The sequence below is a fragment of the Crinia signifera genome, chromosome 3, assembly GCF_055691185.1.
Source record: "Crinia signifera chromosome 3, ASM5569118v1, whole genome shotgun sequence".
NCBI lineage: Eukaryota > Metazoa > Chordata > Amphibia > Anura > Myobatrachidae > Crinia > Crinia signifera.
In genome coordinates, this window is record NC_139219.1 from 83,380,760 (window position 1) to 83,407,018 (window position 26,259).

Sequence of the window (26,259 nt, forward strand, 5' to 3'; positions counted from 1 at the left end):
GGAGTTGCCGGACCCCCCCCCTGGATTCTGAGTGTGGTAAACTTTAGAGCATAAAATATATTCAAGTACTACTTAATAAAAATTCCCTCAGGGCGTAACAGTGTGCATACAGGTTTTTACAGTACAGTTCAGTGAATCAAGAGAGATAAAAAAAATGATCCTCTTATCAAATACCCATAATAGTCAATCAGACAAAATGGTTAGCCCAACGCCTTTCGTCATGGTGATGACTTCATCATGGGCAAAGTGTATATCAATTTGTTGAGATGACCACACAATCTTATTGGTAGGAATGGGATTCCTCAAAAGTGTGTATTGGTCCAATGTAATCCCTTAGGTATTGTGGATTTGAAAGATATCCACCATCAGTTGTTCTTCAAAGTTTTAGAAGAGTTCTTATACTGCTTTCAAATTGGTGGAAACAAGGCACTATGTGGTATAACAGCAGTCGGCAATCATATAGTGATCCAGTGAGGGAAGAGTGCACAGCTCAACTCCTAAAACAGGAGTTGGGGCCCTCTCCATATTTATATGCCAAATATCCCATCTCTGCACACATGGTTCCATGCAACTCTGCTAGCTCTGGGCATCTTTTGTGCATCTTTCCCCCCGAAAATAAGTATTAGTTGCAACCAATGGTAATGGTTTCAAACCTCTGGGTCCAGCACAATGGGCAAAATAGCTTTAGATCTATTAGCGCAATACAAATACAATATATACGTTCTCATCGTTGAATATCTAAATATAGAACTGCTATATTTAAAGATACATGACAAATTCACAGTTTAGCTATAATGGGACGAACATAGAGACCTTTAGACGTGGCCATGGTCTCTTAACCCGAAGTGCAATAGCCACAATGTTCACATTGCTATATATAGGGCAGTAGGGCAGTACGGATGGTGTAATGGTTAGCATTACTGCCTCACAGCACTGAAGTCACGGGTTTGATTCCCATAATGACTCGAACTGTGAGGAGTTTGTATATTCTCCCCGTATTTGCGTGGGTTTACTCCGGTTTCCTCCCACAATCCAAAAATATACTGGCAGGCTAATTGGCTCCTAAACAAAATTAACCCTAGTATGTCTGTGTGTGCACATACATGTGGTAGAGAATATAGATTGTAAGCTCCACTGGGGCAGGGACTGATGTGAATGGTCAAAAATTCTCTGTAAAGCGCTGCGGAATATGTGTGCGCTATAAAAGAAACTGTTAATAAATAAATAATAAATAAATAAGCATAGTGTGGTTTGATGCAGAAAAAATGGACCCCTCTATGGGTTCCTTAACAACTGCAGACATGCTGTTTTGTCTTGTAGGAACAAAAGTGCATTTTCATGCTACATTCTATTCATTTCTGACATATTTTGACACATTTTGTTAGACTTCATGCCCATGAGACAAAATATACTTATTTACATCTGAATGCATTTCTAAAGGGTTTCATTGAATTTTCAAAGAACAACTATGAGGAAAAAAGGTATAAAATAGAACTAATTCATTTTAGCTTCCAGGAAATAGTTATTTTGTACCAAGATTTTTTTGGATGAACACGTTAGTTGGACATTCATATTCATAAAGGCTGGACATACAGTATAGGTGCTGATGAAAAGTTGGGGTACTTGTTTCCTAGCACGGCCACCACGATTTCTATCGTGGTGGTCGTGTCGGAAAAAATTGTGTCGGTCGCGTCGGGTGCATACCAAAACGCACACGACGCGACCGACGCGATGTACCCGATTTCTCCATAGGCTTCAATGTTAAATTATTTTAACATTGAAGCCTATGGAGAAATCGGGTCCATCGTGTCCATAGGCTTCAATGTTAAAAAATGTTAACATTGAAACTGAGTCCATTTAACATAGTAAAAAAATGGTAAAAGGGACAATATGGGCCATTTCTCATTGGGTATGGCCCCGTCATGTGTGTAAAAAATAATGGCCCCCCCTTGTGGCCGCCACCCCCACGATTGACGCAAACCCGAAGCGTGGCGAGCGCAGCAAGCCCGCGAGGGGCGGCGGTGCGCGTCCTCCGACCTTTTCATTCCCCTACTATCCACGTCGGCGTGGAGTTGAGAATAGATTAGTGTGGCGAGCGCAGCGAGCCACCGAGCCCGAAGCGTGGCGAGCGCAGTGAGGGGACGCTGATACCTTCACAGATCCCTGCATCCCCTCGCGGGCTTCACAGGTATCAGCGTCCGCTCGCCACGCTTCGGGCTCGGTGGCTTCCTGCGCTCGCCACACTAATCTATTCTCAACTCCACGCCAACGTGGATAGTAGGGGAATGAAAAGGTCGGAAGACGCGCACCGCCGCCCCTCGCGGGCTCGCTGCGCTCGCCACGCTTCGGGTTCGCGTTAATCGTGGGGGTGGCGGCCACAATGGGGGGCCATTATTTTTTACACACATGACGGGGCCATAGCCAATGAGAAATGGCCCTTATTCTGCCTTTTCCCATTTTGTACTATGTTAAATGGACTCAGTTTCAATGTTAAAATAATTTAACATTGAAGCCTATGGACAAATCGGGTCCATCGCATAGGCTTCAATGTTAAATATTTTAACATTGAAGCCTATGGGGAAATCGTGGGCATCGCGTCGCATCGTGTGCCTTAAAGTTAAGGCACACGATGCCCGCGATTGTGGCCGTGATAAGAAACAAGTACCAAAGTTGGTAGCAAAACTGGGGTAAATGTAAAAGAATAAAAGGAGATACACACAAACGTGTGTTTTCAACCTCGAATTTCGGATGGATGGGGGCTGTAACTGTAAGGCTGTGTACACACGGGGGCGATTTGGTCTAATATCGCGGGCAAGATGGTCGCTGAGCGACCATCTTGCCTGCGATGGGAGTGTGCACCGGCGATATATATCGCTGGGTGCACGCTCCCATTTTCTCCCCCGTAGTGATCGCTGGTCGCAGGAACATGCTCCTGCAACCAGCTGATTTCCACTGCCGGGCTCCCCGGCAGTTTCTTTTTCATCAGCGACAATCTCTGGTCGCTGATGCAAACGGGACAGTGAGCGATATATAGCTCGACGATATATCCCCCCGCGTGTACGTTGCTTAAATGCTTCTGGTTTATGTTCGGTAAGACTTGTGCTCCAATCAGTGTCAGTGGAATGATTACCCACAGTCTATAACAAACAGTTCATAGACCGTTCTTACTATTCTCTAATATTTGTACCCGACCACCTGCAAATCTGAATAATTCCCAGGGTTGTGCGCTTTTTTACCAGTCTGCATCTATTCAAAATAACATAAACATGCCTCAATTATACAAGACTCACACTTACACAAAACCTGCTTAAGCGTTGGAACACGCACACGGCAAACATGCTGTTCTGTACATGTGTAGTGCTCATTCATGCAAAATATGCCACTCTAATTGGGGGAAATACTCACACTACATCAGCCCCATAAAATGCAATGAGTTATTAGCATGCAATAACCCATTATATTAATACCCAATGATTAGTGGGTATGGGTCACACCAAACTTGCTATATCTTCTATTACTATATTAAAATACAGGTTGAGTATCCAAAATGCTCGAGACCAGAAGTATTTTGGATAACGGATAATATTGTATTTCAGAATATTTTATATTTCAATGAGGTATTTGCATTTATGTTGTATAAACACATCAAATACACACATAAATATTTTATGTTTGCATGAAACAAGGTTTCAAAACATGAAACAAAGTTTGTGTACTATCTCAGGCACTGAATGTGAATGCCAAGCAATCATGTCCTTGCAAATATTTAGTGCCAGTTACATATCATTTCCCCAGTGGTGCTGGTACAGATGTCCCCAGTAGTGCTTTTAGCAAAAAAAAAAAAAGTACATTCTGGAAACTACTGTAGGGCTTTTCGGAATATTTGGATAAGGGATACTCAACCTGTAACATACCGCTTTTACGACTTTCAGGGACTAATTGACCAGTTTGGGGCAAATATGCCAATAATAATTATATCGCACAAAGTAGTAAGTACCAAACATAAAAATATTACAGATATACTCCAATTAGTAGGCTGAAGTGCATCACTTTGACTTCCTTTGTCAGCAAATCAATTTCTTGTCATATATCTCCCGTTTTCAATCCCATATAAAGCTAAATAAATTGAGGCCAGCAACATACACTGTACAATGCTTTCTTCTCTATATATACACAGATCAGTAAATCATATTGTAAAGTTTGACATAAATCACACTTTAATATCTTCTCTAGCGGTCGGCTGATGTCACTAGATGATCAGAAAGTGCTGGCACACATGGTTCCATCTATCTGCGCTCTCTGATCAGCACACAGAGGAATATGATTGCAGAAAAGCCTTGATTGATCAATCTCCCTCTACAGCAATGAAAAAGTTTCCACACAATTCTTTATTACACACACACACACACACACACAAATATATACAGGATGGGGTGTAGTGGCCTGTGACCACACTCTCTAGTAAATACAAACACAGGGGGCCCAGCACTTACTACAACAAACTAACTCACCTTAACCCCTTACCGACGCAGCCTGTTTTTGCCTTCCTGACAGAGGCCTTTTTTTCAAATCTGACATGTATCACTTAAGTGGGGATAACTTTTTTTTGCTTTTACTTATCCCAGTGATTTTGAGATTGTTTTCTCGTGACACATTGTACTTTAAATTAGTGGTAAATTTTGGTCGGTACAGTCTTTTTTTTTGTGAAAAATACCAAAATGTCGTAAAAAAATTGAACATTTTGCATTTTGCAAAATGTTAAATTTTCTGCTTGTGAGACAAATAATCATACCACTCAAAATAGTTCATAACTAACAAAGATCATATGTCTACTTTATGTTTTAATCATTATTTCAAACTCCTTTTATTTTTTTTGGACACTAGGGGGCAGCAGAGTCAAAATTATACACCTAACACAGTAAACGCTGCTTTTGGCTGTTCACGTTTGAACAGCCAATCGCAGCGATCGCTGAGGGGGGGGGCATCGGTGCCCCCCCTGGGCAATGAGGGAAGATGTCTGCTGTCAGGGACAGCAGACATCGTCCCTCTGTCACCGCGTCTATAGACGCGGTGACAGTTTAAAGTCATGACGTACATTTACGTCATGTGTCGGGAAGTACATCCCGACCATGACGTAAATGTACGTCAAATGTCGGAAAGGGGTTAACATTCAAATAATCAATTAAATAAATAATGGGGTTTTAGTTCATGAATTGATCAATGCATTTAAGCTTGCAGCCCATCGCCAAGGGACCCCATTTCACTGCAAGTCCTACACTAGCAACTGGTTTTCATGGGAACCTGACAACTGTTTGCACATCATAGCTAAAATGAACATGTGTTTTTTTCTGGGTTAAAGCTCAACTGCCAAGTACCTTATGGCTTTTAAAGGTGAGACCATCCCAAACACAGCACCTGAATTAGTATTAAAGGGGCAGCTGTCACAGGTTTCAGGTAAATGAGCTTATCTAGGGTGCATGAGAAAGCTATGATACTTTGTCACTTGATACTTTGTTACTGTGATCATAGCTTTCTCATGCACCCTAGATAAGCTCATTTACCTGAAACCTGTGACAGCTGCCCCTTTAATACTAATTCAGGTGCTGTGTTTGGGATGGTCTTCACACCGTCATAAAGGGCTGCATCCCCTTAATTTGTGAACGTTTGTATTGTGAGAAATATGGTTAGAATTGTATGAAAGATGCCCTGTATTGCAACTTGAGTTATAGGTGAAATGTGTTAAAAGGGGTGTGTATTGTTTTGTAATTAAAAAGCGGTTACAGAGTAAGATGTACATTGATAGTGTGGATGGTACAGTGACATGTGTGGGTGTGGAGGGGGGGTGCGTGTTGTTTAGGTGTGTGTGTGTGTGCAATAGTATAGTAGGGTGTTTTTGGGTCAGCGGCTCCCCACTGGCAGAGGTCACGACACAGGTAAACAGGAGGCTGGGTAGTGATAGGGGTGTGTGGGCATAAGGGGGACTAAAGAGGAGGGTGGGGGACACTGTGCAGCTTCTGCCAGTGGGTGAGGGTCCAGCGTGGCAGCACAGGAGTACAGGACGGTGCCCCTGAGTCAGTGTCTCCTCCTACTGGGTGGGAGTTAGGGTGCATGAGAGCAGGAGGCAGGGTGGTAAAGCATGATAAGGGAATGTGGGCAACACAGGGTGAGCGGGTCCCCACTGGCGGAAGTTACAGGGCAGGAGAACAGGAGGCAGGGCAGTGATAGAGGTGTGTGGGCATATGGGGTAGTAAAGGTTTTTGGCTGTTGCAGACGCCATCTATGGTTGGCATTGATGGCGATTTTGCACCCTGCCATCGATTGTAGTAACATATTACTTGGATAACCATTGATTGTTGTAGCTATCGATGGTCATTCATTATATCTGACTGAATAGGCCATGGGTCAATCAGAATTCAGTGGCGGGACTTCCGGGTGTGGGGGGGGCGGAGCTATGCTCAGTGTCCCGGCACCTTAAAAAAAATTGAAATTTAATCGGTTCTCCTTTGCCATTGATGTAGGGAAACCATCTGGTCCTCCCACATCGATGGCAAAAGTATTCAACATCGGACATAAGCCATTGATGATTTGAAATCATTGATGGTCGATGGGCATCCCTAGAACTGAAAGAGGGTGGGGGACAGTATGCAGCTCCCAGCAGTGGATGAGCATCTCCTCCCACTGGGAGGGAGTGAGGGTGCATGAGAGCAGGAGGCTGTATAATAGTGGTATGTGGGCAAGACATTGATAAAAGTTGTGGCGCTGGTGCTGAGGACCGTGGGGACACTTCTGGCAGCAGGGGAACCTGCAGCGCAGCAGCTAGGGCCGGATTTCCCACCTAGAGGCGGCACCTGCTTGTGGCGGTACAGGATCCCTCATTGTCACGGGGGTATGTGAAATGCGGAAGCAGGGTCAGGGGGGTCTGCAAATTGAGGGAGGGGGGGTTCGGGGGATCTGCGATTAGCAGGAGGGGCAGGGGACCGTAAATCGCGGGAGGGGTGCGGGGAGGCTTGAATGGCGGGAAGGGGGGGTCCGCAAATTGCGGGAGGGGGGCTGCCGTCAATTGCGGGAGGGGGGGTCGCAGGGGGTGCCACGAATCGCGGGAGGGTCGCTGGGGGTCCCACGAATCGCGGGAGTGGGGGGGTCGCAGTGGGCCCGCAAATCGCGGGAGGGGGGGGGGTGCTGGAAGAGGGGGGGGGGGTGCGGGAGTAATGGTGGATGGTGGGTGTGTACTGTAGCCCTGGCTGGGTGGGGGAGGTGATGTCAAGGGGGTGGGGTGTGTAGAACACTGGTCTTTTCCTTAGGGGGGAGGGTTTGTGTATCCCACTGGGCGGGAACATTATATACACAGGGGATGAGTGACAGATCGGGCTATATATATATATATATATATATATATATATATATATTTGGTACTTATGTAATATCTGGGCTTCCGTTTTTCTTATGAGACCGCGCTCGCCACACTATATAAAATCAACTCCATGCGTAGTTGGATAGTAGGGGTATGAAAAAATGGGGTGCATTTAACATGGGAGCCCAGATAATACATAAGTACCATATATATATATATATATATATATATATATATATATATATATAATAGCGGGGTCGGCGTCACTCCGGTCTTTGAAAAAGATTTCAAGAAATAAATTCGAGTCGTGCGACTTTTTAATGCAACGTTTCAACTACTTTATTGTAGTTTTTGTCAAGCCACTTGGCTTGACAAAAACTACAATAAAGTAGTTGAAACGTTGCATTAAAAAGTCGCACGACTCGAATTTATTTCTTGGAATCTTTTTCAAAGACCGGAGTGACGCCGACCCCGCTATTGTATGTGCCCACGCTGCTCGTGAGCATTTCGGAAGGCACCCGGCAAGTATCTACCTGTGTGACTGAGTGCCGGCCTCCAAACTTCTATATATATATATACCCAAGAACCGCTGGAACTTTCATTATTGTATTTTCGCATTACCGCATTTTTGATTGTATTTTTAATATGCTTTACTGTCCATTATGATCCTGATCTATATCTTTATTCTTGATTTTTATGTTTACTTCTTTTTTATGGTACACCTATGCCGGTTAATATAGAAGTGGTTTGTTTCACACTTTTCCAACCTTTATTTACAGGCTGGTCTTCTTTTCGTTTCATGCACGATCTGGCTGACGTGCGGTAATCTATACCCCGGGAGGTGGGCCAGGAGAGAGGACGCTGATAGGACACGGTCTGGCTCAGCTGAGCAGGTGACGTCACCCCAGGTCCGCCCCGACCACACACCCCCGGAAGCGATCCACACAGACGCCGCTGCATCACGTTTGTCTGTTCATTCTCTGGCATATAAGGTAATCTGTTTTTGCTATTTCATGTCTTCTAATTCTTTGCACAGCACCTACTGCACTTTATTTGTACACCCGTCCTGATGAAAAGGCATTGGGCCTTGAAACGTTGACGATGACAATTTATTGCTACTAAAACTTGATTTGACTTTACCAAAGCCCGGAGAGTGCCACTCTTTATTCCTGGAGTTTACTCTGGGGGTTATCTACCTGATATTATCTACCTGTGGAGGCACCCCGGCCCTTGCCTGCTTTAGCCCAGAGTGCCAAACAGCAACCCACTCTATTACATCGGGACACGCTGCTGCGTCTCTCCATGTGTTGAGGCACCTGCAACTTTATCGCCTACTTTTTTCTAAACGTCTGCACTGATCTGAAGATTGGAATACAATTCTCAGCACCTTCCTGACCACGCGCTTATCACAGCTTATACTAAAGCTTCGCACTGCTCTTTTGCACAAGTTCACTTTCTTGACACTACTTGGATCAATATGGAAACGCAAGCTACAGCTGGCCGTTCTTTTCAGGACATCCAAAAACACCTGGATGAAACCTTTACCTTCTCCCAAGAAAGGGTTCAAGCAATCTTGTTTAAGGAACAGGCAGATTGCACCCCCACCCACAAATCAGGGGAGGATATCTACAACATTCTGTATAAATTACAGAAAAAAGAAACGGACTTTCTTCTACACGGGTCCACTCTGTCTGACTATTTTCGGCATCGCATGATCCCAAGAGGCTTTAGAATCAATAATGTGCCTACCATAGGCAGAAATAACGCTGAGTTCTGCCTAAAATGGATATCCATTCTTAATAAGTGTAGCCAGGATTTGATGATTTTGGTCATCGAGGAATCCGGCAAAGTATTGGATACCACTAGAACCAAGATTGCAGAAATTCGTACAGCACACAAATCGATCTTAGATGATAAAGCCAATGCCGCGTTATGGAAGAAATTACAGACACAAATAGATCAGTATAAAGTGGACCTGGAGAAATTTAAAAAGAAAAAATGGAACATAGTCCAGTCAGATTACGATGAATGCAGGGTTTATCGCTGGCTCAATGGCTCCACACCTTCAAGACCGCGGGGCCGCTCAAATTACAGGGTTAACAGGAGGACACGCACCCACCGTGATCAATCACGTTATACCAGTGATAGCGACTTTGTGCAAGAAGATTCCGATGATAATACTGCCCAGGGTAATTTCCCTTTAGGCCGGGCGACACGCTCAATTCTGGATCTTCGAGGTCAAGATATACGAGGAGGGGAGGACAGAACTCCCGTATCCACAAAGCCTCCCTCCAACAAGAAAAAACCCTAATATTCAACCTTAGCACTCATCCAATTTCTGAGATGGAAAGGAAGGTATTGAACCGGGGCTTATCGTTCGTTCCAACCAACACTCACAATGACTTCAAATGGAAGGTGGACCTCCACAAATTTAGTAGATCCATGCGTATTAAAGAGCATTTCCAACATGCGAATACCATCTCGAACGACCCCCACAAGGAATTCTTGAGGAAACATGCTACCTCTTCCTTTGACCCTCAATCCTTCAATCCAGCATTAAAGACTTTCTCTAGATTGGTCGATGAATCCATTACCAAATTTGACAAGACCCCCTAAGAAGATTTACTCCAACCTGCACCCTGATGAACGTAAAGCACTAAACCAATTATCCAAAAGATCTGAAATTATTATAAGACCTGCAGACAAAGGTGGCGCGATCGTCATACAGGACACCGCCACCTATGTGCAAAATCTGGATCGCATGCTCTCTGACCTGCACACCTACAAGAAACTAAACGGGGACCCCACTCTGACCTTTAAAAAAGAAATTGACACCTTACTGACTGCGGCACATAAAGATGGACATATCAGCAAAAAAGTGCTAGACACTTTAATACAACCTTTCCCTATTGTCCCTGTGATTTACACTATTCCGAAACTGCACAAGGATCCGGTCAATCCCCCTGGCAGACCCATTATTTCTGCCAGGGGTTCATTAACTCAAGCTATATCCCAATTCCTTGATTCTCTACTGCAGCCCTACATCACAGTTCAACCGCATTATTTAAAGGACACAACACACTTGTTAAACAAACTGGGGTCGCTACCTGCTCTACCACCTGGCACCGTACTCTGCACTCTCGATGTGTCTAACCTTTACACCGTCATTCCCCATACCCAGGCTATTTCAGCCATGAGAAACTTTCTTTACCGTGTCAGGTTCGACAAATTGGACATTGAGTTATTTCTTCAATTGCTACAATACACTCTGTCAAGAAACTATTTTCTTCACAACACTGAATATTTCATTCAGCTCACCGGGTGCTCAATGGGATCCAATGTCTCACCGTCCCTGGCAAACATATTTATGTTTGAAATTGAAAATGATTTCTTTTTTCAGGACCCTTCCATATACAACCATATCATCTTATATTGCAGATATATAGATGACCTGCTTATTATTTGGTCCGGGCTCCAACAAGATTTGTCAAAAGTAATCTCTGACATCAACCAACTGGACAGTCCCATTAAATTCACCCATTGCAGCAGTACCACACAGGTTAATTATTTGGATGTCTCAATTTCTTTGTCTGACGGTAAACTGGATACCGAAGTGTTTCAAAAGGCCACAGACCGGAATACGCTTCTGCTGTCTAGCAGCAATCATCCTCATGCACTAAAGAAAGGACTACCAAAGTCCCAATTAATTAGAGTAGCCCGCATCACCAGCAAGTCAGAGGCTCTTGAACCTGCATTGGAGGGGATGATCACAAAATTTGCAGACAGAGGTTATAACATCACCACATTACAGAAAACTAAAAATGAAGTATTGCGAGTCCCCAGGGAATCTCTGTTAAAACCTGGGGAGAAAAACCAAAAGCTACTCAACCGCATACCATTTGTGACGACATACACTCCAACCAGTCTGGCATTACCTAAAACCTTACGTACACTGTGGCCAATTGTAACAAGTGACAAAACATTACCTATCTTTCACAACAAACAGTTGATGCCCAGCTATCGCAGGGCCAAGAACATAAAAGATATGGTGGTCAGATCCAATGTCGACACCAAAGTGTCACCCACTTTATTCAACATACAAACAAAAAAACCTGGTTGTTACCGCTGCCCGTCCTGCATCACTTGTAGCTTTCTGGAACCTGGACACACGTTCAAACATCCTAACACTGGTGAAAAGTTTTAAATCAACTATGTTTTATCCTGTAAGTCCCAATTTATTATATACATTATAATCTGCCCATGCGGCAAGTACTATGTGGGACAAACAATCAGAACTCTCCGTGAACGCATGGCTGCACATCGTTCAGCCATAAAAGCGGCATTGGAAGGAAAAGACATGGACCAGCCTGTGGCCAAACATTTTAAAGAATTCCGACACTCATTGACACACTTTAAATGCAAAATCATCGACCATATCCCTCCTTTGGCACGAGGAGGTGATCGACAGAAAAGGTTGACACAGAGAGAATCGGAGTGGATTTTTAAATTAAACACGCTGGTGCCCAACGGACTTAATGAGAAGATCTCATGGGGAGCATTTATGTAACCCACTTTACCATCCAATACACAGCTTTTGAGCCCTTTTCGGGTGAAGAAAAAGGATACCCAAGAACCGCTGGAACTTTCATTATTGTATTTTCGCATTACCGCATTTTTGATTGTATTTTTAATATGCTTTACTGTCCATTATGATCCTGATCTATATCTTTATTCTTGATTTTTATGTTTACTTCTTTTTTATGGTACACCTATGCCGGTTAATATAGAAGTGGTTTGTTTCACACTTTTCCAACCTTTATTTACAGGCTGGTCTTCTTTTCGTTTCATGCACGATCTGGCTGACGTGCGGTAATCTATACCCCGGGAGGTGGGCCAGGAGAGAGGACGCTGATAGGACACGGTCTGGCTCAGCTGAGCAGGTGACGTCACCCCAGGTCCGCCCCGACCACACACCCCCGGAAGCGATCCACACAGACGCCGCTGCATCACGTTTGTCTGTTCATTCTCTGGCATATAAGGTAATCTGTTTTTGCTATTTCATGTCTTCTAATTCTTTGCACAGCACCTACTGCCAATGAAAAGGCATTGGGCCTTGAAACGTTGACGATGACAATTTATTGCTACTAAAACTTGATTTGACTTTACCAAAGCCCGGAGAGTGCCACTCTTTATTCCTGGAGTTTACTCTGGGGGTTATCTACCTGATTATATATATATATATATATATATATATATATATATATATATATATATATATATATATATATGGAAAAAGGGATCTCTAAACCATTAACACTTGCTCTCCACCGGATTCATTATATTTATATTTATATTTATTGACATATTTTATGTTCTAGAAAACTACACTACATCCTAGGATTAAAGACCTTATAAAGACTTATCCTTTCTATACCAAGTCTGAAATCTTACATCTGAAGGCTCTATGTACACTTTTGAGCTAAATTTGGGTATGTACAGTCTAAATCCCTCAGACTTATATCATCAGTACCCATGTAGTGTTTAATATGGTCTCTTCCAACCACCCAGATAAAACTAACCCCTGAGGAAGCCGCCTTGTCGACGAAACGCGTTGGGTTCTTCCATAAATTGACCAAATTGAATTTCTGACTACACAGATGAAAAGTGTTTTATTGTAATAAACTATTTTAAACTATTTGTATTAAATGTTTCTGTACAGTACCACAACTGTATTTTATTGTTGATCTGGTGGTGGATATCGTAATTAAGGGCGCACTGGGTCAATCCCTTTTTCCATCTCCATCCCCTACTAACAGAGGGGACATACCTGGTTGCTGCCCACCTTTATATCTCTAAGCGCATTGAAAGGGTACCTCTCTTTTCGTATATATATATACATATATATTTCTATGTATCGGTCCCCTATCCTGCAGGTGTATACCTTTTTAAAGAAAACTCCTTAAAAAACTTTTTATATAAAAATATATGTGTTTTATGAATTTGTTATATTTTTTTCTAAATTACTTTTCACTTTGTATACAATAATAATGTTTTTGCACTAATTAATTGTACTAAGTACATCGTCATGCACTTTTATGCAGCCACCCTTGGAAGCGCATGCTTGCCTGTGTTAATCAGGTGAGCTGACGTGATAGGGTTAATGCCCAGGTGCTTTGTTAATTGGTGAAGGTGTGTCTTATGTCTTTTATAAACCACTTGTGCATTCAGTATGTTTGTTCCCTGACGACGAGAGGACATCTCGAAACATGTCGGAATAAAGCTGTTATTTTTTCACCTAAAGACAAGTCTTGTGAGTGCCGCTTCTTCCTTCATCTGCTACATTGAACTCCATGTTCTAAGAAGGCACCTGAGCACAAACATTGGTGATTGATTCAAGGAGTGCCGGTACTACTGAACTGTGCATATACCATACTGTCTGCTGATAGTGTGATTTACAAGGCACCCGCCCTCACCTTACTACAGTCGACAGAGGGACACGCTTTTACCTGGTTACCCTGCTGGATTGGTTACATCGGGAAAGGACTGACCTAGTTCTCACCATGGCGGAGGGCACAGATCCTGAGTTTTCGTTTTCTAACCTGGACTCATGTGACTGTTTTAGATACTCCGATGTTGAAGCAGAAAAAACACGCTTCACTAGGTCGTTACGTGATGACCAATTCAACCCTGAGAGTGGCGACCTGTTGAAGGAATGGCTGCACCTGAGAAAACGTGAAACAGATTATTTATATCACGGTATTACCCTATCTGACTACCATAGGGACAAACATATCCCACGAGGGTTCCGTGTACGGAACACGCCCACGATTGGACGCCACAGTGCTCCATTTTGCAAGAAATGGATTGGAATATTAAATAAATGTTCCATGGACTTGTTAATCCTTGTAATCGAGGAGTCGGCAAGGGAATTGGCTTTAGTACGCTCAAAGCTTGAAGTATTTGTGAAGGATAAAAAACCCATGCTCATAAGTGACACCAGTACCAACTGGATTGATAAAATGGAAAAAGACATTGAGCAGTACACCAAAGAACTAATCAAGTTTAAAAAAGAGAAACAACGCAAGGTGCAACTTGATTACGATAACAACATGGTGTATCAGTGGATTGAACTCCTCACCGCCCAAAGGAGTTCAATCCACGCCAACGTTTTCGCCGAGGGGGTCATCGCAGATACAATGACTCCAACACCTCAGCAAGCGAAACAGACTCCCATCAATCAACTACCGGCGGAGAGAACATCCCTTTAGGAGTGCGCACCAGGAGCACAGCTACCCCCCCCCCCCCCCGGTACCCCCAGCCGCCCCAAAAGGACGAGGCGCGGCAGGCAAAACCAGAGGCAGCGGGCGCACTTATTCAAGGAAGAAAAAGAGTGCCTAGTCTTTAACCTTTCGGAGGTTCCCCTTACAGCTACGGAACTAAGTGTATTATCCAAGGGACTTACGTTTGTGCCATCTTTACATCATGACCCTTTCCAGTGGCAAGTAGATGCCCACCGTTTCAACCGATCCTTGCGCTTAAAGGACTTTTTTGGTAATCGAGATTTACCAGACAATGGGACTGCAATACCACCGGCGTTACGTAAGTTGGCTTCTGCCTCTACCTTTGATCCCCCAACAAACTCCCCCACGTTAAAGACATTTTCTAGATTGTTATTATCTGCTCCTGATATTGTGCAATCAGATATGTTTAATCATTCTAATTTGTCTGTTGATGAGAAAACTGCATTAAAATCATTACAAGCTCGTAAAGATGTAGTAGTGCGTTCGGCAGACAAAGGAGGAGCTATTGTTGTACAACCTGTTGATGCATATGTGAAAGAATGTTATAGACAACTTAATGACACCAAAGTCTATGCCCCTCTTGGTAGTGATCCTACTAAGGATTACAAGAAGGAGCTTGATACGTTGTTAGCTAATGCTGTTCAACAGGGGGATATCCACAAAGATTTGCTACGATATCTGATGGTGGATTATCCCATTGTGCCGCTGTTTTACACGCTGCCCAAGGTGCACAAACGGCTGGAGGACCCTCCTGGCAGACCCATCATCTCTGCTAGGGGGTCCCTGTTCCAGCCCATTTCTGTGTACCTGGACAGCGTGTTAAATCCTTGTGTACAAGCGATTCCATCTTACATACAAGATACCAATGATTTGCTAAAAAAATTATCCAACATCGGCCCCGTGGATGATAGTATCATTTTGTGCAGTGCTGATGTCACCAGCCTGTATACCTGTATTCCACACGAGTTAGGTATGCAGGCGGTGGCAAAAATGATTGTAGACAATCCTTTGTATATCGGTCCACCCACTAAACTGTTCCTTGCATTACTTAATTTAGTGTTGACTAAAAACTACTTCTATTTTAATGCACAGTTCTTCTTGCAGGTATCGGGGTGTGCGATGGGGTCCTCAGAGGCCCCATCGTACGCCAATACCTTTATGTGGTTTGTAGAGACCCAATTGTTCGATTCTATAATTCACGATCCAGATTTAAAAATCTATGTACGATTTATCGATGACCTACTAATTGTTTGGTCAGGGCCTGAATCTGCTTTGACAGATATTTTTGATAAACACAACGCCTCTAATCATGTGGTCAAATTCACTACCAATCTAAGTCACTCCACAATTCATTTTTTAGATGTCAGCCTTAACATTGTGGATAGGTCCCTGGTGACGAGAATTTACATCAAAGAGACTGACCGTAATTCCATCTTAACACATGACAGTTGTCACCCACTGCCTTTAAGACGCGGTCTTCCCTTTTCTCAGATGCTCCGAGTGAGGAGAATCACCAGTGATCCGGTAGACACACTAAAAGCTCTAGACGACATGATTATACGTTTTGTACAACGAGGTTACAACCTCAAAGATCTAAAACTGGCCAAAAACCGAATAATGAACATGTCCAGAGAAACATGTCTAGCAGGGAAATCAGCAACTAAAAAAAGTGGGAAAATCATTCCATGGATTAATAGGTTTAATACCTCAAGAACTTCCATCAACAAACATGTCAAAAAAATGTGGCCAGTGGTCAACACGGATAAAAATCTACCAGGTTTGCTAGGTACCCGCTTGATGCCAGCTTATTCCAGAGGGCGTAACCTTAGGGATTCACTAGTGAAACTTGATGTGACAGATTTGTTAAAACCTGTTATGCCTGCTAATTTTCTGACTAAGCCAAATGGATGCTATCGCTGTTTAAGCTGTACCACTTGTAACTCCCTGTTGATAGGTGACCACATAGTACACCCTTATAGTGGTAAAAAACTACCCATTAGACATGTCATAACCTGTATGACTAAGTTCGTTATATATGTAATTTTTTGCCCCTGTGGATTCCTTTATGTAGGAAAAACTGAGACTACACTGAGGGAAAGAATGGCAAACCACAGGAAGGCAATAAGGTCTGCCATCCAAACTGGCACCAGTGACCAGCCGGTGGCGCGACATTGTGCTACAGCTGGCCACTCAGTAGCCAGTTTACGTACCAAGTTAATCAACCATGTGCCCCCACTAATTAGAGGGGGTAACAGGGGAAAAATACTTCTACAACTTGAATGTAGATGGATCGCTAAATTGGAGACATTGTCTCCAAAGGGGCTCAACGAAAAATTGAGTCTACATTGCTTTTTGTAAATTGTATCGGGCTGAGATAAACTTTACATACCATAGACATTATTATAGAACAGTCACGGGTTGGATTAATGTTCAAAGTTCCTAACCTAGTGATATCACTAAATTAAATTGATATTCTGCGCTATTGATTTATTGATAAAAACATCGATGGTTGATTTCTATGTATCGGTCCCCTATCCTGCAGGTGTATACCTTTTTAAAGAAAACTCCTTAAAAAACTTTTTATATAAAAATGTATGTGTTTTATGAATTTGTTATATTTTTTCTAAATTACTTTTCACTTTGTATACAATAATAATGTTTTTGCACTAATTAATTGTACTAAGTACATCGTCATGCACTTTCATGCAGCCACCCTTGGAAGCGCCTGCTTGCCTGTGTTAATCAGGTAAGCTGACGTGATAGGGTTAATGCCCAGGTGCTTTGTTAATTGGTGAAGGTGTGTGTTATGTCTTTTATAAACCACTTGTGCATTCAGTATGTTTGTTCCCTGACGACGAGAGGACATCTCGAAACATGTCGGAATAAAGCTGTTATTTTTTCACCTAAAGACAAGTCTCGTGAGTGCTGCTTCTTCCTTCATCTGCTACATTGAACTCCATGTTCTAAGAAGGCACCTGAGCACAAACATTGGTGATTGATTCAAGGAGTGCCGGTACTACTGAACTGTGTATATATATATATATATATATATATATATACATATATATATATATATAATGTTGTATTTTCAATCAAGCAGCGGCACTCGGAGAAACTTTCAAAGGGTGATATACCGTATATACTCGAGTTTAAGTCGACCCGATTATAAGCCGAGGCACCTAATTTTAGAACAAAAAACTGGGAAAACTTATTGACTCAAGTGGGACCCTCACTCGAGTATAAGCCGAGGGGGGCTTTTTCAGCATAAAAAATGTTCTGAAAAAGTAGGCTTATACTCGAGTATATATGGTATTTCAAAGCATTACAAGAAATGCATAAGATCCTTACAACTTAATCTACTTTCCCGGAAGGCACCGGGGCCCGCCGTTTAAGCTAGGAGAATGCCAGGCTACACAACACTGTGTATATATATATTATATAAACTTTGCACACAAGTGGCGCCAAGCAATCCTCTGTCTTCCTGAAAAAAAAAATTAAATAAATATACACAGCCCTGTGTAGTCAGCATAGTGACTCCGCTGCAGCCCTGAGCAGTCAGCGTACACAGCGCCCCTGCCAGCTCTCCCGGGAGGGGGGCAGCTTGTGCTGTCCGTGTCCCTGGGAGCCCTCCTACCCCCCACACAGGCGCAGACAGGGAGGCTTCCATCTCCCTGCCTGCTGCCGTCCCCAGCTGCGGGAGGTTGAGCGATGTGAGTGGGGGTGGTTGAAGCGACGGGGGGGGGGGGGGTGTTTCGGAGTGCTGGAGCCACCACTGGCGCACACCTGCTCATTAGTGACGTCCCCAGGAGAGCCCGATCCTGCAGTGCAGCTCAGCCCATAAGATCTCCGAGAATTCCTTCAGTGGTTCAAGCATTTCTTATTTTTTTGTGTTTTGTGTAATCACAGTAATCCTAACTTATTCTAACAAACCGATGCCTGCATCCGGACTACAACCAGGAGATTGGCGCCAAAAGGCTGACAGCGAATAGGACAGTGACATCCTGACTGCCTGCACCCCGAAAGGAAGTATGCAGGGAGCAGGAGTGTAATGGGCCCCATACATCAGCAATTAATTGTGACAATCCTCAGATCTGGAGATGATTGTCACAATTCATCTTTAATGTGTGGGCTCCCCCTTTTGACGATCCCGATCAAAAATTGATCAGGATGGCGAATCGATTGCTGAATCAGATTTTTAAAGATGTTTAATAATCTGGTATTATCTGCGGTTGTTTTTAATATGTGTGGGCGTTCCCGTTTCGTCTTCTTCTTCTATTTACATTATGAAAAGAAGTAACATCTGAAATGACAATCGATTGAGCTGATGTTTGGGCAATTTCCAGATATGAAGATGCAATCTTTAGATATGAAAAATCTGCCGATCACTGAAATAAATCTGTAATGTGTGGGCAAGTCAAATAGATTGTAGAAACCATTTATCTGGCCAAAAAAATCACTGGATCTGGAAAACCATTAATTGTGTTTGCTGATGTATGGGGCCCATTAGGCTGGGGAGGAGTCTCAAGTATTCGGGAGGGATTAGACTTGAGGTTAGGCTATGTCGTACAGGGGTTAGGGTAAGGCTGCGGGGAGGAAGGAGGAAATTAAGTATACTGAACGTCTGTACCCAGACCACTGGCATCCCCACCGCCAGTCATCTGTATATATTGCAAACATTGTAATACAGTGTTACTAAGTTAAAAGTTTTAGGGTGTATTTATAAAAGTATAGAGAGAGAGGGAGGAAAAAAATCTGCTCTTAACTGTCATTTTTCACACAGACGTCTGTAAGATGAATTGGAAGCTAATTGGTTAGTGCTTGATCACTCTTCATGTTGTGATAACTAACCCTCTTAGACAATGATACAGTATAGGTCTAGTTCATGTTTAGAGGTGCCATCCTTACCAGCATTTGCTTCTGCCTCATATTGCTGTTTTTGGGATATGGCTTGGAAGCCCCTCAGCACATCCAGCTCCAGAGCTGCCCACATTCTGACAGAAGAGTGAGCACAAGTGCCAAAGGGAATAACTTAAACACGTGGCTCAGAAAACAGATGCTCCTTGAAGGTGTCTTAATTAAAATCCTGGGAAATCTGTAACAATGTAAATAAAAGCATAATGAATACAGAATTATTAAACAATACATTCAACCTATAAATTAATGTGCATATTCCTTTTTTTAAGTTTGTCCTATTAATATAAATGTTGTTTATCTCCATGGTGTTAAACAGTTAAGGTCAGAAGTAACACTGCAAGCAAATAAAAAGTAAAAAAAAAAGTCTTCATAGAAGACTTTTAGCCTGTTATGTGTGTTCACATGCATCTAGCCTCCTTGAGCTTTAAACGGCCCCTCTAGTGCATACTGTGGCATGAGTCAGTAGTGCCAAGCATCTGTTAGTAGGACTTCTGTCACAATGTAGCCAATTCACAAAATGGCAGCTCAAGCTGATTAAAATATATTATATGCGGCATGCAAAATGCCATGAGACAGCGTCTGTGTCTACATATGAAACGCTATGTTATCATGTTTTTTTGGATATCATTAACGTTCCATTTGTTATGCAGATCCAATCGCTCATAAAGACGATCATCACTACAGAGTCACATGGTGTACAAGGCGACTTGTAGTGCACATTCTAGCACCAGCCAACTTTGAAAACCCATGCAGTTCCTCTTCCCTACCTTAGGTGTCGCTGTCTGCTGTGGTGTTTCTAGCACAAATCTGGTTTGCATATCAGCGCTGATATTCAGACCACACTGTGCTAGAAGCACTACAGCAGACAGCGACACTCCAGGCAGGGAAGAGGAACTGCATGGGTTTTCAAAGATGGCCGGTGCTAGAATGAACACTAAATACAGTAGATGACAGATGCTTGTGGACACATCTGTATTTCCTGCAACTGTCCCATAAGCATCAAAATATCTGTTTAAACATGAAGCTTTTTTCCCCAGTAACAGAATCCATGCAATCCCACCCCACCACATCTAGAGCACAATGTGTCTAAAGTATTAAGCCGTATCAAGTGATAAAGTAGCAATCAGCTCCCAACTGTCATTACTCAAACAGCTCGTAACGTGGCAGTTAGACTGATTGGCAGGTACTTTATCACTTGTTAAGGCTTAATACATTTTACCCAATGTTAGGAATAAAACAAAATGGCAGGTAAGATTTGTGTGTGGAATCTGTTTGTCAATTAAACAGTGCCACTGCTAATACAACAAGATTCACACAACACATCCACGGTAGCATAATGGAAATTCTTCCATATTCGCATACAAAAATGTAAAAAATCATGAAATTCATACAAATATGAAATAGACACAATAAAATATATACAGACATCAACAGTGTAATGTATTTTTCTGTTTAACAAAAGAAAAACAAAAGTACTAGTCCAAAAGGAAAAAATCCCAGCTCTCCACAATCCAGTTCTCAACCTCATGACAGTTGACAGAAAACACTGTATACCATGTTGATTCAAAAAAGTTTTGTTATTTTGGCTTGTTTTGCAGGCCAAAAAATTCAACCCCAAATGTTTTTATAAAACGTGACTACCCCTTTTTCAAATAGAGGAAATGTTGCCTGCCTCTCGTGACACAATAAGTGTAACACAAAAGCGGTCAATTCGTATCCGTATGGTAGGTTGACAATGTCAATAGGCCGACACCATAATTATTAATAATATAATAGTAAATAGTAATTGTGTCAAAAGAAAATTAATAGAGGAAAAGTTGCTAGAAATCCAAATTATTTAAAAATAGATGGATGTCCTGGCCAAGGACAGATATTTAGGTCCGTCATTTTTTTTATATGGGACCTACCAATCTTTTAAAGTTCATTGCAGTGTTCGCTTTGCTCCCTTCTGACTCATGTAGAAAGGGGAAAAAAAGGGAAACTTCAAAAGATGATCAGTGAGTGGTTAATGGTTTTTGTTGCATCTTTGAAGAGGATGGGTCAGATATGAGAGGTGTTGAGGAGCTGCAACCAACATGATAATGAAGTTAACTAAATGTGTAGGACAAAAGAGAGGGACACCCAGGCAGCAAAGTTAGGGAACAGAGAAGATAGTGGTGTTGACAACAGCAGTTAGAGCAGTCCAGTTTTGGTTATGCGGACTTTGAGAAAGCACTTGAACATCCAGGGGAGTTGGCAGAAAAGCACCTGAATACCCCAGAGAGGAGGGAAGGGAAGAGGTCAGGTAAGGAGATCCAGGGTTTGGGGAGGTATTCAATCCCGGGTCACAACTGTCGGGACGTCCCGACAGTGTGACACTAGCCCGTTCTCGGCCCGCTTGCCTGTTATTCGGTACCCAGGATTCAATGTCCCGCCTGCCGAACAACGAGAAGGGGGAGTGTCCACGGAAACGGCCGTGATCTCGACAATCCACGGCCATTCTTGGCAAAATGGGCCAGACTTCTTTTTAAGTTGAGTAAGTTCTGCCGAGATGCCTCTTCAATGTGGGAAAGACAGCATTGAATAGGCACCTACCTTTATTTTCCTCTACAGAAATAGCAGCGGGGGGTTGAATACCGCCCTTAGTGTTGCATACAACTCAACATGGCCCTTTCCAGGAGGGACACACTGCTCTGCTCCTGGACATCTCTGTATGATTTCCATTACCTGTTTTGAGGAGGTAAATTGATAAGGCATTTCAACAGTGGTAGATTCAGGGCACACAGGCACATGCCCCCACACCTCCACCCCCCTGTCATTTCTGAAAATGCCGGGCATGCAGGGCCAGCCCACCCATTGAGCTGTCTGTCACGGTAACGGCAGGACAGCCACTGCCGGGAAGAACTGAAATGTGGATCACGTCTCTATAGAGAAAGAACACGTCTCCCTGCTTACAGTACTGCAGGACACTGAAGCGCGGTACTCGCAAGATACCCTGGCTACGGCAACACCGGTAATGGGGGGCTGCCGGCTGTTTTATGTGCACTGCTGGTCCCGACTCCCGGCTATTTGAAATCTTGCGCTGCCGCCTGCCAGTGGTGGCTCCTGATTGGCTGCTGGACCCAGCAGACGACAGTGCGAGATTTCAAATAGCCGGGACCTTCAATGCTCTGAATACAGCTGGGCAGTGGATACCACGTTTCAGTGGCCTGCAGTACTGGAGCGTTGTGTAAGTAGGGAGATGCGTTCTTTTATCCATAGAGATGCTATACTCCCACAGTGCCCCACCCCCCAGTGAGCATGAAACCCGTGGGCCCTGGCAGAGCATGCAAGCCCTGGTAGAGTATGTAACCCTTGGCAGAGAGCATGCAACCACTGGGCCGTAGCATAGCATGTAACCCCTGGTATACAGCTTGCAACCCCTGGCACAGAGCATGTAACCCCTGGAATACAGCATGCAGTCCCTGGCAGAGAGCATCCAACCCCTGGCATCTAGCATGAAACATTGAAACCACTGGCATTGAGCATGAAACCCGTAGCAAAGAGCATGTAGGTAAGCAGCACTTATTTGGTATAATATGTAATGGGCATTACGGCATGTGGTATTATATGTAATGGGCATTACAGCGTGTGGCATAATGTGTATATGGTGTTTGGTATAAAGTGTAATGGGCATTACAGTGTTTGGTATAACATGTAATGGGCATTACGGCGTATGATGTAATATGTAATAGGCATTAAGGCGTGTGTAACGGGCATTAGGATGTGTGCAATAAAGTGTAATGCCCATTATTATTTATTTATTTACAGTTTCTCATATAGCGCAACAGATTCCATTGCACTTTACAATTGTGAACAGAGATAAAACAAATTGGGTAACAACAGACAGACTTGGAGGTAAGAGGCCCCTGCTGCAAGCTTACAATCTATAGGGACATAAGAGGGAAACACAAGGACAGGCACAAGTAATAGCATAGCAGGCCCACCAAGTTGCAAGTCTAGAAGATAAGCTATATAATACATAAGTGCCTCAGAGGGTTATGCATGTGGAACTTAAATATGATATGCTTGCCTGAAGAGGTGAGGTTTCAGGGAACGCTTGAAAAGTTTGGAGGCATGGGTATGTATTGTGCGTGTGACTTGTAATAGGCATTACAGTGTAAATTTTTGCCATATATCCCAGTTTTTGGTTTGTCTTGCTCCTACATTTCATCCTGGCTCCTTCATTTTAAAAAAATGTGCCGGACCCTGCAATAAACGGCATCACCGTGTGTGGCGCAATGTGTATTGGGCATCACAGTGTGTGGCAAAATGTGTAATGGGAATCAGGGTGTGGGGCAAAACGTGCAATTAGAATCACGGTGTGTTGCATAACGTGTAATAGGCATTACTGTGTAGCATAATGTGTAATGAGCACTATGGTGTGCAAAATCAAGAATAGAATAAAAAAAAAGGAAAGGATAAAAAAAATGTGACAAGGCAGGTCAAGGGGTGTTAGTTAGGTTAGTGGGTGGCCCGTGGTTGGGTCAAGGGGAGAGCCACTGTCTGGGAATCTCTCAACAAAAAGGTGGTAACCTTAATTCCCACATGGCAACAAACATGGAACCCCTGGCAACGAGCATGTAGGTAAGCAGCACTTATGTAGCATAATTTGTAATAGGCATAAAACGATAATACCTAATGGACATTATGATGTGTGGCTTATTACTGTGTAATAAGCATTACGGTGCACATTTTTGACTCAATCCATGTGGCATTATGTGAATTTTGGCTTAATCCATGTGGCACTTTGTGAATTTTTGGCTCATTCCATTTAGCATCATGTGTAAGGGGCAAGTATAATGGGGTCTACTATTATGTTGCATAATATGTAGAAGTGGTATATAGTGTTGTACACTACACTCAAGGACATGCCCCCTTTTTTAGTGGCCACACCCCCTTTTCCAGAGCGCACGTGCAATTACATCCTTCACTTTTGACGCCAAGGTGGGCCTGTGTACTAAATGCCAAGGCCTATTTTTAATCCCATTTCCGCACTCTCTCTGATCTCCTCTCTCCGAGCATGCACAATGGCACCACCACCACCCCATCCCCTCCCCTATTGAGGTCCCCCCAACTGTCATTATCTCCTATATCCGCTCCTGAGTTTCAACACAGGTGATGGGAATCATGAGAACAGGGCCCTTTTAACTCTGTTAGCTTGTTTCTACCCAGTTTATTTTATCACTGTTGTCTCCAATTGTAAAGCGCAACAGAATATGCTGCGCTATACAAGAAACTGTAAATAAATCATAAATTAAGAGGGAAGTCCAGGAGAAGAGCATTCTGTCCTTCCTGGAGAGGGCCATGTTGGAAGGTATGGTGTTGACAACACAGAGGTAATACTGGAGGCTGAAGAACTGGAAAGTGTTTACTCAAGGGAGATTCGTACATAGAAAACAATAAAGGGTCAAGAACGGAGACCTAGGGAACATACATGGGAAGCATGGATGGGCTCCTGTTAAAGACATGCGGGCCTTATAGTTATGTGGTACCTCTATATTAAGAAATACTCCTAAAGGCCTAACTTAATAAATCACAGTTAATAGGAAAATACAACATGACAGGACTGCTTTCACATATTTTTGTTTGAAAAATGTGCATCCACTAAATATTATGCAAAGGTGTTTGTATTACTAATATCTTAAATGGGATGTGCAATAAACTATACAGTAACATTTATTGTGAGGATACAAGAAAACAAAAGCTGGAAAATTAAAACAAAAGTATCATTTTATAACTGCAAGAGAACCTACAGTAGTTGGCATTAAGATATGCTAATACAAACTTATAAAATGTTTCCTTAAATCTAGAGTAAATTATTACAAATTTAAATAAATGTAAAATAACAGACAACTGCAGTACCTGTGCCTACATTACAACTGACTGAAGTAAACTGTGTGTTACAACTATGGAGAGCAGAGCAGACTAGCTGGTGACTATAGCAAAACAGTTACTGTTTCTATAAAGGGGATGAACATGAGATTCGCCTGTAATTCGGATTCATACATGGGTCTGTGCCTGTTATAATGACAGTATCGATGACTGCAGAGACCTGCCATGTGGATGCATCATTTGGAAATGCACATGAGGTATATCTGCGTTATGTAATATGCAGTACTTTGTGTGAGTGCGGCGTGTCCGGGAGTACTGTCACTAATGTAAAAATGATCAGCAGTGTGACAGCCCATCTCTCTCACCTGTACACATGTGCGGCTCTCCTGCATCAGTGGGCTGCCATGACACTGCCCTGGAGCATGCTGGGAGGACGAGTCATGTGACAGGAGGAGAGGCGGCTGCTGGTGCGGTGCGGTGCGGCGCAGCGCTGTGTGGCGGCAGTGATGGTGCTGCCGCCGCTGATTCTGGCTCCGGCGTGTGGAGTTACTTGCTGTAGTCAGCTCAGCTGTTCACTCAGGTACACGCTGTACAGCTTGTGTGTTACGGTATGGTCCGAGACTACAAGTCCCGGCATGCACCGGCAGTAAGGAGCCACTTCTCCTGTAGCGACACAACAGCTGGAGTCACAACAGCTAGAGTGTCTGCTAGATAGTTATAGGTAATTCAAGTTCCTGCGGCATGATGCGTTAAAATGACAACGGTCGTACATCTGACCGGCTACAGGCATGTGACTATTAAATCAGAACACAAATAGGTGCATCCGCTGTATGGAATGTC

At 43.2% G+C, this 26,259-nt stretch overlaps 1 protein-coding gene across 2 annotated transcripts in view; it reads right to left on the reverse strand.

The window, feature by feature from the left end:
• Nucleotides 1-25,918, reverse strand: part of TTC27 (tetratricopeptide repeat domain 27) — a 414,154-nt gene extending 388,236 nt beyond the window's left edge. For both annotated transcript variants that reach the window (XM_083176116.1, XM_083176115.1), the window contains exons 1-2: nucleotides 25,785-25,918; nucleotides 19,558-19,744 (exon numbers count right to left, since the gene is read on the reverse strand). In XM_083176116.1, the coding sequence (XP_083032242.1) occupies nucleotides 19,558-19,642 (85 nt within the window). In that variant the 5' untranslated portion in view covers nucleotides 19,643-19,744; nucleotides 25,785-25,918. The remainder of the gene's footprint in view (nucleotides 1-19,557; nucleotides 19,745-25,784) is intronic.
• Between the last annotated feature and the right edge of the window lie 341 nt (nucleotides 25,919-26,259).